This window comes from Heptranchias perlo, chromosome 20, assembly GCF_035084215.1.
Source record: "Heptranchias perlo isolate sHepPer1 chromosome 20, sHepPer1.hap1, whole genome shotgun sequence".
In the NCBI taxonomy this organism is placed as follows: Eukaryota; Metazoa; Chordata; class Chondrichthyes; order Hexanchiformes; family Hexanchidae; genus Heptranchias; species Heptranchias perlo.
The window spans coordinates 24,124,228-24,140,734 of record NC_090344.1 but is presented as its reverse complement, the minus strand read 5'-3'; the positions used below and the strand labels follow the sequence as shown (position 1 = coordinate 24,140,734).

Genomic DNA, 16,507 nt, shown 5'->3' with positions numbered 1-16,507 from the left:
CAGCAAGCAGTGCATCAGTGTCATAATCTGCAGGTCCTGAATTCAATCTTCAGAGAAGGCATCAGGGATTACGAAGCTTATTTTCCATCTCTCACCTCATCTTTCCATCTTTTCTGCATCGGAAAATCAAGAGCTTTTGCTGACTGCAGCCCATCAAAAGATTTGCTGCCCCTTGACCTCTCAGTACCCAAACACACAGTGAAGTTTAGGAAGTTCATGGGCTATGGACTTGCTGACAACACTCTTGTTTCTGTATAATTGCACCAAGACAATCGGTGAGTGGAGAATATAATCAACGATCCCGCTACTTCTCACGGGCCAAGTGACCGCTCTGCCAGTTGATCTAATTCCTCGTTTGCTGTTTGTAAATCGTCCTTCACAGTTCCCGCCTCGCACTCGCCTAAAAGCTGCTCCACAACCAGCAGAGAAATCTTGCCTTGGGTTGCCGCTCCCTGAATATATGAAATACTTTGCTCCAATCGGCGGTATCGAGCATCAGCAAGTGAGGAACAGCAGAACGGGAAGCCACAGTAATCATGAATGATGCTGAGAAGAGCCCGAGCCTGCGGAAGGAAGACGAGGTCACCGGAAAGCAACAGCCGCTGGAGCTTGAGGGAGCAGCGTGAGCCCTGACTGACTGATCGAAGATCTTTTTGCCTGAAATTGAGGGCGATTTGAAGTGTTGCTGCTCAAAGGCACTCCCTGCTGGTGAGCAGAGAGAAATGCTCGAGTGAAACAGCCATGCTCGGGCAGAGACAGAAAGCTTTCAGGTTTGAGAAAGGAGAAGTGGTGTCCTGTGACTCAGTGGCAACATGTTAATCTGTAAACTGCCGTTAAAGTTCAGAGAGCGACCTTGAGGTAATTACTGCTTATTCCAAAAGCACACTCACTCCTTCGAGCCGGAATTGAACCAGCGACCTAAGGATTACTTCAATTGTTTAATTCACTACAGTCCTCCGCTCTACCAGCTGAGCTATCGAAGGGAAGTGATACAAAAGATTGTCTTTGGTGATTGTTCACCGTGCGCCTGTTGACACGTTCAGACTCGTGGAGTCCGGTGCTGATCGAAGACTTCTTTCACCTGAAAGCGAGAGCTGAGTGTTTTGAAGTATTGCTGCTCAAAAGCACTCCCTGCTGGTGAGCAGAGGCAAAACAGCCTTGTTTGGGCAGACACAAAAAGTTTTCAAGTTTGAGAAAGGAAAAGAGGCGTCCTGTGCCTTCATGGCAACATGTTAATCTGCACGTTGCGTGTAAAGTTAAGAGAGTGACCTTGAACTAATTGCTGCTTATTGCAAAATCACGCATACTCCTTCGAGCAGGAATTGAACAAATGATGTAAGGGTGCCTTTGTCTTATTTTCCGCGACAGTCTTGTCACTCTGCCAGCTGAGATATCAATGGGAAGCAGCAAAAATGTTTCACTTTGGTGATTGTTCACCGTGCACCTTTGACACACCCGGACTCGTGGATTCCAGTGCTCATGACTGAGGCTGACTTGGTACCTGCTCATACCGCAGCGCTGTGGAAGTGTGAGCTGCTCCGTGTTCTCCACAGCCTGGGCCAGTGACACAATGAATAATGTGACTGATTATTGATCTGGATATTGTGGGTTCAAGTTTACGGAGGGTGTAAAGTGGAAGGCCGGGCCTGGAGAGCATTGGAATAGTCGAGTCTAGAGGTAAACAAAGGCACGGATGAGGGTTTCAGCAGCAGAACATCAATCTGGCAGTTGAGATTTGTTTCTGCTGATGTTAATAACCGCTATAACTGGGCTGAAATTCAATATTCTGGATCTATGTCAAATAAATCAACTTTATTTCAAACAGAATGGGTCAATTACTTGATGAATTCAAGGTAAGAGACTAATTGATGTCCTAATTACCGATTATTATGCCTTTTCTCCTTTCTCACTGTAGATTAATTCAGTTCTCATACCTTCAATTACTCTCATGGCCAAGTCCCAGTTCCCCGGTCCTTCCCGAGTGCCTCTCCCAGCCTTGGGATCCAGGGAAGGTATCGGTAATGTACCCGGGATCACTAAACACAAAACCCAGTCTGTGAATCACTTTCAGCTACTGGACTTATCGTGTGTCCCACAGCATCTCTCACCTTCGATGTGTGAATAGAGCATCAGGCCTGGAAATCTCGTCTTCAATTTAAATCCACTCTGCAAATGTATTTAACAAAATACAAACAAGTAAACACATCACGGCCCAATAATTCAGCACTAAATTCAAAGGAGTAAGTCTGTTATCAAACTCCTTGAGTGGACAGAATAAAGAAAAATCCCAACTCTAAGATCCCCTCGAATCCTTTGCAAATACCTTTCAAATCTTGACAATAATCAACAAGTCTAATTGAATGTTGATCTTTATCTTGAGTGGGGTTGGAATACAGAAGTGATGCTTCAGTTGTAAAGAACCTTGGTCAGACCCCATCTGGAGAACAGGGCACCGAACCTAAGGAGAGATAAATCGGCCTTGGGAAAGATACAGTGCAGATTCACCAGAATGACGCAGGGGTTAAAAGGATTAAATTATGAGGACGGGTTGCATAAACTTGGTTTTTATTCCAATGAGTTTAAAACATTGAGATGTGATCTCATCGAGATGTTTAAAATAATAAAGGGATTCAATAAGGTAGATACAGAGAAATGATTTAATCTGGAGGGGGAATCCTGAACAAGAGGGCATAAGAAATAGGAGCATGAGTGGGCCATACGGCCCCTCGAGCCTGCTCTGCCATTCAGTAAGTACATGGCTGATCTTCTACCTTAACTCCACTTTCCTGCCTGATTCCTTGAGTCCTTCTGTGTCCAAAAATCTCTCGATCTCATTCTTGTATATATTCAACGTCTGAGCGTCCACAGCCCTCTGGGGTAGAGAATTCCAAAAATTCACCACCTTCTGAGTGAAGAAATTTTTCCTTATCTCTGTCCTAAATGGCAGATCCCTTATCCTGAGACTATGCCTCCTAGTTCGAGACTCTCCAGCCAGGGGAAACAGCCTCTCAGCATCTACCATGTCAAGCCCTCTAAGAATTTTAGACGTGTCAATGAGATCACCTCTCATTCTTCTAAATTCCAGAGATTATAGGGCCATTCTGTTCAATCTCTCCTCACACAACAACCATCTCATCCCAGGAATCAATCCAGTGAACCTTTGTGGCACCCCCTCGAAGGCAAGTATATCCTTCCTCCGGTAAGGAGACCAAAACTGTACACAGTACTCCAGGTGTGGTCTCACCAAAGCCCCATATAATTGCAGCAAGACTTCCTTACTCTTATACTCCAACCCCCTTGCAATAAAGGCCAACATTCCATTTGCTTTCCTAATTGTTTGCTGTACCTGCATATTAACTTCATGTGATCCGTGTACAAGGACACCCAAAACCCTCTGAACAACAGCATTTCTTAGTCTCTCACCTTTTAAAAAAATATTCTGCTTTTCTATTCTTCCCACCAAAGTGAATAATTTCACATTTCCCCACATGATACTCCATCTGCCAACTTCTTGATGATCTTAACATTAGAGCGAGGTCATTTATGAGCAAAATAAGATAGTAATTTTTCACACAAATGGTGGTGGAAATCATAAACTCACTTCCCCGAAAGGCTGTGGATGCTGGGGCTCGATTGAAATTTTCAATATTGAGATTGATGGGTTTGTGTTGTGTGAAGGTTGCAAGGGATATGGAGCAAAGGCGAGTAAATGGAGTTGTGGCACAGATTAGTCCTGATCCGATTGAACGGCGGAGTAGGCTTCAGGGGCTGAATGGCTAATTCCAGTTCCTGAACCCAGTCAATGACACCAATCACCTCCAGTCTGAATATAAACACCACAGGCACTGACACCAATTTCCTCCTGTCTGATTTCAACCAATTCCACAGTCACAGATACCAATCTCCTCCTGTCTGATATAAACCAAACCCACAGTCACAGATACCAATCTCCTTCTGTCTGATATAAACCAACCCCATACTCACTGGCACCCATCTCACTGAATGGTGGAACAGGCGTGAGGGGCTGAATGGCCTACTCCTGTTCCTAATGTTCCTATATCACACTTAAGTTTCTAACATTCCTTTTCAGTCATTAATGCTTCCGACCTTGGTGTTGTCAGGAAATGTTGATCTTCTGCCCTTGTTCCCAAGCCCAGGTCATTTCTTCATATTGAGAAGAGCAATGGTCCCAACACTGCCCCTGGGGACACCACTGTTTACATCCCCACAGTCTGAAAAACATCCATTAACCACCACTCTGCCCTTTCTCCAACTTCCCATCCACACTGACCCACTCCCTTTAATACCGTGAGCTTTAATCTGATCAACAAGCCTCCTGTCCGGCATCTTCTCAAACACTTTTTAACAATCCATCTTCACAACCTCCATTGCATTTTATCCCTACACTGTGTTATTCCCTCCAATAATCCCTGCTGTCTGTCCTGAATTAATCCATTTCATTCCCAATGTTGAAATCTTTGCTCCACCCACTCGGTTCCATCGGTTTTTCTCCACAACACAAAGGGCCAGTTTTCCCCAAGAGTTTCACACCAATCAGCTTTCAAAATGAGGCAGAGTTTCAGCCAATGAGGGAGATCCGGGCTCAGCCCCGCCCACTCGGTGCCGCAAGTCCCGCCCCTCACACACTCCCATTGGTTGGAGGACCAACCGCCCGCTCGGTCCTCCAGTCCCTCTCCGCTCTTCCTATTGGTCCGGAGCTCCCGTCAATCACCCGGGCAGTGTGAGCTGAGCATGCGCGGCGGGCGGGGAGTGAGGCCGAGATCGTGTCCGCAACAGGTGAGAGATGGGCGGGGGGAGCGGGTTAATAAACCCCGGGGGAGGGGGCGGGGGCTTCACAAACCCCGAGTGCGGCCCCGGGCCCGAATATCAAACAGTGAACATTCTCCTCTCTCTCTCTACACTCCGGGGGCTCCGGTTTAGATCAGACCCGAAACTCGACAAACGGCCCGCGGCCTCCGAGCATGCGCAGAGTCAGCGTCAAACCTCGTGACTCATCGAATCAGGGAGCGTCTGTAAATGAAGGAGAAATGGTGACCGGTCAGGGAGCGTCTGTAAATGAAGGAGAAATGGTGATCGGTCAGGGAGCGTCTGTAAATGAAGGAGAAATGATGATTGGTCAGGGAGCATCTGTAAATGAAGGAGAAATGGTGATCGGTCAGGGAGCGTCTGTAAATGAAGGAGAAATGGTGATTTGTCAGGGAGCGTCTGTAAATGAAGGAGAAAAGATGATCGGTCAGGGAGCGTCTGTAAATGAAGGAGAAATGGTGACGGGTCAGGGAGCGTGTGTAAATGAAGGAAAAATTATGATTGGTCAGGGAGCGTCTGTAAATGAAGGAGATATGGTGATCGGTCAGGGAGCGTCTGTAAATGAAGGAGAAATGGTGATCGGTCATGGAGCGTCTGGAAATGAAGGAGAAATGGTGAACGGTCAGGGAGCGTCTGGAAATGAAGGAGAAATGGTGAACGGTTAGGGAGCATCTGTAAATGAAGGAGAAATGGTGATCGGTGGGGGAGTGTCTGTTGATGAAGGATAAGTGGTGATCGTTCAGGGAGCGTCTGTCGATGAAGGAGAAATGGTGATCAGTCAGGAAGTGTCCGTTAATGAAGGAGAAATGTGGATTGGTCAGGGAGCATCTGTAATTGAAAGACAAATGCTGCTCAGTCAGGGAGCGTCTCTAAATGAAGGAGAAATGGTGATCGGTCAGGGAGCGTCTGTAAATGAGAGAGAAATGGAGATCAGTTAGGGCACGTCGGTAAATGAAGGAGAAATGGTGATCAGTCAGGCATCGTCTGTAAATGATGGAGAAATGTGGATCGGTCAGGGAGCATCTGTAAATGAAAGAGAAATTGTGATGGTCAGGGAGTCTGCAAATGAAGGGGAACTGGTGATCGGCCAGGAAGCATCTGCAAATGAAGGAGAAATGGTGATTGGTCAGGAATTGTTTGTAAATGAAGGAGAAATGTTGAATGTCAGGGAGAGTCTGTAAATGAGGAAGAAAACATGACGGTTCATAAGAACATAAGAAATAGGAGCAGGAGTAGGCCGTACGCCCCCTTGAGCCTGCTCTGTATTCAATAAGATCAAGGCTGATCTTGGACCTCAACTCCACTTTACTGCCCGATCCCCATATCCCTTGATTCCCTTCGAGTCCAAAAATCTATCGATCTCAGCCTTGCAAATACTCAACGACTGACCATTCACAGCCCTTTGAGGTAGAGAATTCCAAAGATTTACAACCGTCTGAGTGAAGAAATTCCTCCTCTTCTCAGTCCGAAATGGCCGACCCCTTATCCTGAGACTATGCCCCTAGTTCGACACTATCCAGCCAGGGGAAACATCCTCTCAGTATCTACCCTCTCAAGCCCTCTCCGAATCTTATAAGTTTCAATGAAATCACGTCTCATTCTTCCAAACTCCAGAGAGAATGAATTAGCCCATTTTACTCAATCTCTCCTCATTGGACAACCCTCTAATCCCAGGAATCAATCGAGTGAACCTTTGCTGCACCGGCTCTAAGGCAAGTATATCCTTCCTTACATAAGGAGAGCACAACAGTACACAGTACTCCAGGTGTGGTCTCACCAAAGCCCTGTACAATTGCAACAAGACTTCCTTATTCTTCTACTCCAACCCCCTTGCAATAAATTCCAACATTCCAGTTGCCTTCTGAATTGCTTGCTGTACCTGCATGTTATCGTTCGGTGTTTCTTGCACGAGGACATCCAATCTCTCTGAACACCAACATTTAATCATTTCTCACCATTTAAAAACAAATCTGTTTTTCTATTCTTCCTACCAAAGTGAATAACCTCACATTTCCCCACATTATACTCTATCTTCCACCTTCTTGCCCACTCACTTAACCTGTCTATATCCCTTTGCAGACTCTTTGTGTCCTCCTCACAGCTTACTTTCCCATCTCGCTTTATATCACCAGAAAACTGAGATACTTTACTCTCGGTCCCATCATCGAAATCATTGATTTCTATTGTAAATAGCTGAGGCCCAAGCACTGATCCTTGCAGCACCCCACTAGTTACACGTCTCGGTCATTAATATATATCAAAAAGAGTCATGGTCCTAATACCAATCCCTGCGGAACACCACTGTATACTTCCTTCCAGTCTGTCAAACAATTGTTCCCCACTGCTCTCTGCATTCTGTCTCTCAGCCAATTTTGTATCCATGCTGCCATGGGCTTCAATTTTACCAACAGGTCCATTCGGTGGTACTTTACCAAACGCCTTTTAAATGTCCGTGTACACAACATCGAGTCACTACCCTCATCAACCCTTTCCATTATTTCATTGAAGAAATCAATCAAATTAGTCAAACATGATTTTACTTTTAACAAATCTATATTGACTGTCATTTATTAACTCACGTTCTTCCAAGTGAGAATTAATTTTGTCCCCGATTCTGGTCTCTAGAAGTTTCCCACCACCGACGTTAGGCTGACTGGTCTGTAATTGCTGGGTTTATCCCTCTCCCATATTCTTGAACAGGGCTGTAACACTTGCAAACCTCCAGTCCTCAGACACCACTCCCATATCCAAGGAGGATTGGAAGATTGTGGTCAGAGCCTCCGCTATCTACACCCTTACTTCCCTCAGTAATCGAGGAGGAATCCCATCTGGACCGAAAATCTTTTTTACTTTGAGCACTGCCAATCTTTTAAGTACCTCCTCTTTATCTATTTTTATCGTCTCCAATATCACTACTACCTCCTCCTTTACTGCTGCAATGGCAGAATCCTCTTCTCTGGTGAAGACGAATGTAAAGCATTCATTTAGTGCCTCAGCCATGCCCTCTGCCTCCACAAGAAGATCTCCTTTTTTGTCCCTATTCGACCCCACCCTCCCTTTGCCTCCCCTTTTACTGTTTGTATGTTTATAAAAGACTTTTGGATTCCCTTTTATGTTAACGGCCAATCTATTCTCATACTCTCTCTTTGCACCTCTTATTCCCTTTTTTAGATCTCCTCTGTACTTTCTTTGTTCAACCTGGTTCACGACTATATTATGAACCTTACATTCGTCATAAGCCTCCTTTTTCTGTTTCACTTTAATCTCTATCTCTTTTGTCATCCAGGGAGCTCTAGTTTTGGATGCCCTTCCTTTCTCCCCCGTGGGGATCTGTCTGCTCTGGACCCGAACCAACTCCTCCTTCAAGGCCTCCCATTGTTCACTTACTGTTTTGTTGCCAATTTTTGATTCCAATCCACCTGGACAAGATCCCTTTTTAACTCACTGGAATTAGCCCTCCTCCAGTTAAGTATTTTCACATTTGATTGTTCCTTTCCATAACTATTCTAAACCTAATGAGATTATGATCACTGCTGCCCCACTGAAACATGCTCCACCTGCCCCACTTCATTCTCCACATCGAGCCCACTGCTGTACTCACATTCGCTCTCTCACATTCACTCTCTCACATTCACTCTCTAACGCACTCTCATATTCACTCTCTCACGCTCTCTCACATTCACTCTCTCACGCTCTCTCACATTCCCTCTCTCAAATTCACTCTCTCACATTAACTCATGGTTTAGGGCCACTGAAAGATGATGGGTTAGGTTTGGATTTCAGCACAGGGAGGAGGGAGAGTGTGTGGGACGGGGATTTACAGCTTTGGGGAACAAGAGAGGAAAGAATGTTCCGTAGAAACTAGAATTGTTTGTTCTGAATTTCAATCGTGTATTTACAGTGATGACTTTTATAAACTCTTTTTACAGTGTATCAGAAGGGGAGGATTTGCAGACAGGAAACTCAAACCAAAGATCATGTCAAGATCTGACAGAGTCATTCGAATCATCAGCACCTGAATATCATCAGCTTTTGAATGTGGATGGAGAAATGTTTGTTTGTTCTGTCTGTGGGAGAAGATTTCAAACACCCGAGTGAGAGTGTTCCAGTGCACTGACTGTGGAAAGAGCATTAACCAGTTACACAGCCTGAACAAACACCGCACCATTCACAGCGGGGAGAAACCGTACACGTGTTCTGTGTGTGGACGAGGCTTCAACTGATCGTCCAAGCTGTAGAGACACAAGGACACCCGGACCACGGAGAAACCGTGGAAATGTGGGGACTGTGGGAAGGGATTCAATTACCCGTCAGAGCTGGAAACTCATCGACGCAGTCACACTGGGGAGAGGCCGTTCTCCTGCTCCATGTGTGGGCAGGGATTCACTCAGTCATACGACCTCCTGATACACCAGCGAGTTCACACTGGGGAGAGGCCTTTTAAATGTTCTGACTGTGAGAAGAGGTTTAAACGCAAAAGTAATCTGCTGAAACACCAGCACACTCACACTGGGGAGAGGCCGTTCACCTGCTCAGTGTGTGGGAAGGGATTCACTCGGTCATCCACCCTGCTGACACACCAGCGAGTTCACTCTGTTGAGAGACCTTTTAAATGCTCTGACTGTGAGAAGAGATTTAAAAGCAGAAATGAACTGCTGTCACACCAACGCACTCACACTGGAGAGAGGCCGTTCTCCTGCTCTGTGTGTGGGAAGAGATTCACTCAGTCATCCACCCTGCTGACACACCAGCGAGTTCACACTGGGGAGAGACCTTTTAAATGTTCTGACTGTGAGAAGAGCTTTAATAGCAAAACTAATCTGCTGAGACACCAACGCACTCACACTGGGGAGAGGCCGTTCACCTGCTCCGTGTGTAAGAAGAGATTCACTCGGTCATCCCATCTTCTGCAACACCAGCGAGTTCACTCTGATGAGAGACCTTTTAAATGTTCTGACTGTGAGAAGAGGTTTAAAAGCAAAAGGAACCTGCTGACACACCAATGCACTCACACTGGGGAGAGGCCGTTCACCTGCTCTGAGTGTGAGAAGGGATTCACTCATTCATCCCACCTTCTGACACATCAACTTGTTCACACTATTGAGTGACCTTTTAACTCAGTGACTGTGAGAAGAGCTTTAAAAGCAGAAATGAACTGCTGACACATCAACTCGCCCCCACTGGGGAGAGACTGTTCACCTGCTCCGTGTGTGGGAAGGGATTCACTTCGTCATCCCACCTTCTGAAACTCCAGCAAGTTCACACTGGGGAGAGGCCGTTCTCCTGCTCTGTGTGTGGGAAGAAACTGACTCTGTCATCCAACTTTCTGACTCACGTGCTGAGACACCAATGAGTTCACATATGACTGCAGGGGTCGGATTCTGCTGTTAATCACATCCAGGACTGAACCATGTTCATTCTGACAGTTGGGGTTTGTTTCTGCTGATGTTAATAATCCCTATAACTGGGCTGGAGTTTAATATTCTGGATATCTGTTAAATAAATTAGTTTTGTTTTAAACCCTTGTTGTAGATTTTGGTCTTTCCCACCTGAGTGTTTAGCATCACCTGACTGGAGCTCAGAAAGTACAATCTTGGGGGAGGATCATCCGGTGGGAACAGAACTTCAGCCTGGACACCGTCCTTGAGGACCACACTGAGAGGGGCAAACGGCACTTTGGTCTTTCTCGTCTCTCCACTGACAACAAAGTCACCGTGCGACATCCAGTCTAAAAATGACTGTAGTCATTATCCTATGAAGATTTCACCTGTTTGAGTGACAGTCCTGAGTCTACCATTTAAGGCAGGCGTTAACTCATTTAAAATAAACCCGTTAAAAATAAATGGGTTAAAGTCTGCGTTAAAATAGCAGAGGGAGGAGTTCACAGGAGCCTGTTAACTGCTGGTACAATTATACAACAGTCATTCGATCTCCAGATAAAGAAGGACCTGCAATGTGTTTCCAGAATTCACGGTTTTATTGATATTTGTTTGTTAGTCACCAGGATAATGAAAAGTACACGATCCGGACCATCCATGGAGGGGCGATCCCGAAAGTTACTCTGAGATCACCCCCGCTGCAGAACTCCACCAATGACCCTGCTGAAGGGTGCAGGCTCAGGGAATGGGTCCTCCAGGAGTGGACTGTAAGAAAGCTGACAAATATATGCTGAGGTACCAGAGGAATCCTTACTAAGGAACCGTCTGGGGTTTTACCTGTCAGTGTAGGTCTCGGGGTGAATGATTCCTGACTCCCTGAACTGTCTTCCATTTAACCCAGATCGGATCAGGATCAATTAAGTTTACAGGAGAATTGGGACAAAGATCACCCACAATCGAGAGAGACAAAAGCAGCCATTAGAGAAGCAAAGAAATCTTTGGAAAAGAAGATGGTGCACAATTGTGGGAATAGTAACAAACGCTTTTCCTGCTGCATCAGGATTCAGAAGACCATTAAAGATGGTTTAGGGCCACTGAAAGGCAATTCAGGACAGATTCCCGGACTATGGCAGAGCTGTTAAATGACTATTTCTCATCAGCCTACACTCCTGTGGATGATGCTCAGATTCCAGCTGTGGAACATGCTGTCGAGAATAACATCATAAATATTAAAATAGAAAGGTATGTGATCTTGGATAAAACATGAAATCTCAAAATACGTTAAGCTCCAGGTCCAGATGATATTCACCCACGGGTGTTTGAAGAGATGGGACGGGTGCTCTGTGAGCCCCTTGCCTGTATCTTCAACAGCTCAATGGAGTCAGGAATTGTTCCCTGAGATTGGAAGGTAGCTCATGTAGTTCCCATTTTCAAAAAAGGGGACAAATCAGAGCCAGGAGATGACAGGCCCATCAGTGTGACATCGATCTGAGGGAAGATGCTTGAAAGGATCCTAAGAGATGCTGTTTATGTTCACAGGGAAAGAGAAGGGGCCATTGGGGGAACAAGAGAGGAAAGAATGTTCCATGGAAACTGGAATTGTCTGTTCTGAATTTCGATCCTGTATTTACAGTGATGACTTTTGTAAACTACTTTTCCAGTGTATGAGAAGGCGAGGATTTTCAGATGGGAAATTCAAATCAAGAATCATGTCAAATCTGATAGAGTCACTCGATTCAAGTTAGAGAACATTTCGCAATTAAACCAGACTGGGCGGGGCGGGCCTGAGTTGCGAATTAGTCACTAAAAAGTGGCGGCAAGTTACCTTCGCACCACGGGGGAGGGCCCGAGCACTCGGGTTTCTGTATTATTTATTTATTTATTTTGTTTGTTGACCCACTGGCATCAACCTCGATTGGATGACAATAATTAATATTCTATTCAGCAATTCTGGCTTGCAATGGCGGAGTATTTCCCCAGAATACCCCGCGGCTCAGAATGTGCCCTATCAATGACTACAGGAGACCAGTGCGCAGGGGCAGGACCGGACCGTGCTCTGATCATGCGCAGTGCGAGTGGTGGCGATCGACTGAGTGGGAACAGGCTCGTCGGAGGCCGGTGGGAGACCGGGTCGGAATTGGATCTGTGGGTGGGAGGGGACGCTTCTCAACCACCTGGGGGCGGCTTGAGGCCACAAATAAGAGTCCACAGGCACAGGGTTTGCACCTTCGTGGTTGGCCCGTCCGTCCGTCGCTTGGATGAGCAGTGTGACTGGACGCCATCGTGCGGGAGGAAGTCATGGTGGAGTGATGGCGCATGCGCGGCCATCTTGGGGCAGGAGCAAAGAGTGGGCGGGGCTTCAGGATCTCAGTAACTGGGAATAAAGAGTGGGCGGGGCTTCAGGGTCCCGGTGACAATGAACAACGAGTGGGCGGGGCTTCAGGGTCCGAGTGACCGGGAACAAAGAGTGGGCGGGGCTTCAGGGTCCCAGTGACCTTGAACAAAGAGTGGGCGGGGCTTCAGGGTCCCAGTGACCAGGAACAAAGAGTGGGCGGGGCTTCAGGGTCCCATTGACCAGGAACAAAGAGTGGGCGGGGCTTCAGTGTCTCAGTGACGGGAACAAAGAGTGGGCGGGGCTTCAGGGTCCCAGTGACCAGGTGCAAAGAGTGGGCGGGGCTTCAGTGTCTCAGTGACGGGAACAAAGAGTGGGCGGGGCTTCAGGGTCCCAATGACCCGGAACAAAGAGTGGGCGGGGCTTCAGGGTCCCAGTGACCTTGAACAAAGAGTGGGCGGGGCTTCAGCGTCCCAGTGACCTTGAACAAAGAGTGGGCGGGGCTTCAGGGTCCCAGTGACCTTGAACAAAGAGTGGGCGGGGCATCAGGGTCCCAGTGCCTCATTTATTTTATTCTCACTCTGCCCACAGCGGGTTTAGAACTGAACCCAATCAGAGGAGAGGGAGGGAGCAAACTGGGAGTGGAGGGAAGAAATATTGGAGATGGTGGGATGGGTTTGGATTTCAGCACAGGGAGGCGGGAGAGTGTGTGGGACGGGGATTTACAGCTTTGGGGAACAAGAGAGGAAAGAAAGTTCCATAGAAACTAGAATTGTCTGTTCTGAATTTCGATCCTGTATTTACAGTGATGACTTTAGTGAACTACTTTTCCAGGGTATGAGAAGGCGAGGATTTGCAGATGGGAAATTCAAATCAAGAATAATGTCAAATCTGATGGAGTCAATCGATTCATCAGGACCTGAATATCATCGGCCTTTGAATATAGAAGGAGAAATGTTTGTCTGTTCTGTGTGTGGGAGAAGATTTCAAACATCAGTGTGAGTGTAAAAGCAACGAGACACACACACCCGAGTGAGAGTGTTCCAGTGCACTGACTGTGGAAAGAGCTTTAACCAGTTACACAGCCTGAAAAAAACATCGTACCATTCACAGCGGGGAGAAACCATGCACGTGTTTTGTTTGTGGACGAGGCTTCTACTGATCGTCCAACCTGGAGAGAGACAAGGACACCCGCACCACGGAGAAACCATGGAAATGTGGGGACTGTGGGAAGGGATTCATTTATCTATCAGAGCTGGAAACTCATGGACGCGGTGACACTGGGGAGAGGCCGTTCTCCTGCTCCACACAGAACCGGAAGCGCAGTTTCCGGTCTGGGGTGCATTGCCTGATCTCACCCGGAGTGGCACTGAGTCCCACAGAACAGGAAACGCCCAGGCTCAGTCCAAGGCCTGTGCTGAGTTAGCTGTTCTCAGGGTCGTGGGTTCGAGCCCCACTTTGGTTGGTTTGTGTTATAAATTTTGAGGCTGATTTCACAAGCGATCCCCAGTTCTAAATTCCCCCGGCAGAGAGTTCAAGGAGTATTTGATATAAATTAGATTCAAGGGCCGTATCAGAAATGTCCTCCTTGATTCTGGACCTTGATCTCTCTCCAACCGCTCGCTGCTACAGATTGAACTTTATTTCAATTCACCTGCAGCTCGGGGTCAGTGCGAATCAGTGGGTCTTCGGGCCCGTCTTTCCCTTCAGAGCCCATCAGTGCCGAGAAAACAAGGAAACTTTACACACATAATATGTTCTTTAACTTTTCATAAACACTTCAGCGTTTTTCACTCCACGTCCAATATTGTGAGGTCTCCCGTGGTGTGTCCACTTTCTGTGTTCATAAACACTTCAGTGTATTTCGTTCCGTGTCCAAAACTGTGAGGTCTCCCCTGGTGTATTGGCATTTAGGGTTTATAAAGAGTGTAAATTATTGGCCGGGTGTTTGTGTGTAGGGGGTTTGAGGGTGAGCTCTGATTCCCGCTCCCTGATGGATTGAATGGAGGAAAGAATGAATGAGAGAGAGGTGCGATGTGGGAGACGGGATGATGGAAGAATGTGTCCATGAACCTGGTTAAAAGTGGCCCAAACACAAGGTAATATTGAGATATCATCAGCAGAACATCAACATAACCCGAGCTCCGAGATCTGGTTGGGTCCCATTCCCCCGAAGTAAGGAATGAGCGGGAGAGGCAATTCCACCCGGTTTATGTTTTTTTTCCAAAGCAACGTCACACAGTCCAACTTGGGATGGAGCCGGAACAGCTCAGCTGAGAATGCGAAAATTTGAAAGTCCCTGGTTCAATTCCGAATTTCAGCAGAATTTGGTTGTTTTACTCTCGTTCTTTGGATCGAATCTCGCATTAATTTACACTGAAATATTAACCGGCGCAGGAGGCTTGTGGAAGGAGGCGAGAAGCATCAAGGATGAGAAATATTGACAGCATCTTTATTTAGCTTTATTTCTTTCTGCATTTTTTTCTGTTTTTTGCCTCTGTCAGCGCCGGCGAACATTTGATTTGAAGCATTTGATTTCTGAACTGAAGCCTTTTCCTCATCTCCGGGCGGCCAGACATGCTCTGTCTGTTTCTAACTGCTTGTGACCATTAAAGGGAACAAGCCACGAGTTAAACGTTTATCAGCAAACCGACAAAGAGGTGTCACAGCGGGAATATAACTCATTGCTTCATATTGTTAGATACTCAGTGACTCAGATTGTAATGTGTGTCAGTAAATATACCCGGATACTGAGTGACACAGATTGTAATGTGTGTCAGTAAACATACCCGGATACTGAGTGACACGGATTGTAATGTGTGTCAGTAAACATACCCGGATACTGAGTGACACGGATTGTAATGTGTGTCAGTAAACATACCCGGATACTGAGTGACACGGATTGTAATGTGTGTCAGTAAACATACCCGGATACTGCGTGACACGGATTGTAATGTGTGTCAGTAAATATACCCGGATACTGAGTGACACAGATTGTAATGTGTGTCAGTAAACATACCCGGATACTGAGTGACACAGATTGTAATGTTTTTCAGTAAACATACCCGGATACTGAGTGACACGGATTGTAATGTGTGTCAGTAAACATACCCGGATACTGAGTGACACAGATTGTAATGTGTGTCAGTAAACATACCCGGATACTGAGTGACACAGGTTGTAATGTTTGTCAGTGAACATACCCGGATACTGAGTGACACAGGTTGTAATGTGTGTCAGTAAACATACCCGGATACTGAGTGACACAGGTTGTAATGTTTGTCAGTAAACATACCTGGAAAAATGGTTCCGGAAATGAAAAGAAATAGAGAGATAGGAAAAGAGACAGATGGAATGAGATGGAGACACAGAAAGGTGAGTGAGAAAAGAAGGATAAATGAAGAATGAACAGAAAGATTCGTTTCTCCGCCCCAGGGGCAAAGATATATCAAACATTGTAATGAATGCTGTTCCAAAAACTATTCCCTCTGACTTTTTGCGTGAATTTACTTGTTTGTAAAGTCTGGATTTTCAAAGTTACTAAAATAATGTAATAAATAACTGATGGTCCGGATGGGGATCGAACCCGCGACCTTGGCGTTATTAGCATCACGTTTGAACCAACTGAGCTAACCGGCCTTTTATTTTTTTTATGGCCATCGGTTTGGGGCACGCGTTGGGTGGTCTGTATTTCACTCTCACACTGCGTAATACGGTTATTGCACGAACATTGAACATACCACATCCCTTAAACATTGTTACTTGTTTCTGCATAAAACTGGCAAGGGTGTAAATCGAAATTAACAGATAAGGAGCACTTTAAAGCGACAAATTTAATTTTGGTAATAATTATGTTCTGAACAGTGAAGAGCCCACCCCTAAAACACTGCCCCGCTGTTAAACCAGTAGGCAGGACCCTGGGGTACTGCGAAAATCGTGTGCTGAGGTTTCACTCGTGTCGTGCTTATCA

At 46.2% G+C, this 16,507-nt stretch overlaps 1 protein-coding gene and 1 non-coding gene across 2 annotated transcripts; one reads left to right on the top strand and one right to left on the bottom strand.

The window, feature by feature from the left end:
* Positions 1-890: 890 nt before the first annotated feature.
* On the bottom strand, positions 891-983 carry trnay-gua (transfer RNA tyrosine (anticodon GUA)). Its single transcript has 2 exons — positions 947-983; positions 891-926 (listed from the first exon to the last, which is right to left on the bottom strand). It is a non-coding gene; the product is annotated as a tRNA-Tyr (tRNA).
* Positions 984-4,746: 3,763 nt separating this feature from the next.
* LOC137335660 (zinc finger protein 34-like) lies at positions 4,747-10,347 on the top strand. The gene is made up of 2 exons (XM_068000950.1): positions 4,747-4,797; positions 8,757-10,347. The coding sequence occupies exon 2, from the start codon at positions 9,195-9,197 to the stop codon at positions 9,933-9,935; it is 741 nt and encodes a 246-aa protein (XP_067857051.1). The 5' UTR covers positions 4,747-4,797; positions 8,757-9,194; the 3' UTR covers positions 9,936-10,347.
* Positions 10,348-16,507: the final 6,160 nt, after the last annotated feature.

Bases quoted from the DNA above. Each gene is read 5' to 3' on its own strand.
- LOC137335660 (XM_068000950.1), top strand. From the start codon at position 9,195: ATGTGTGGGCAGGGATTCACTCAGTCATACGACCTCCTGATACACCAG.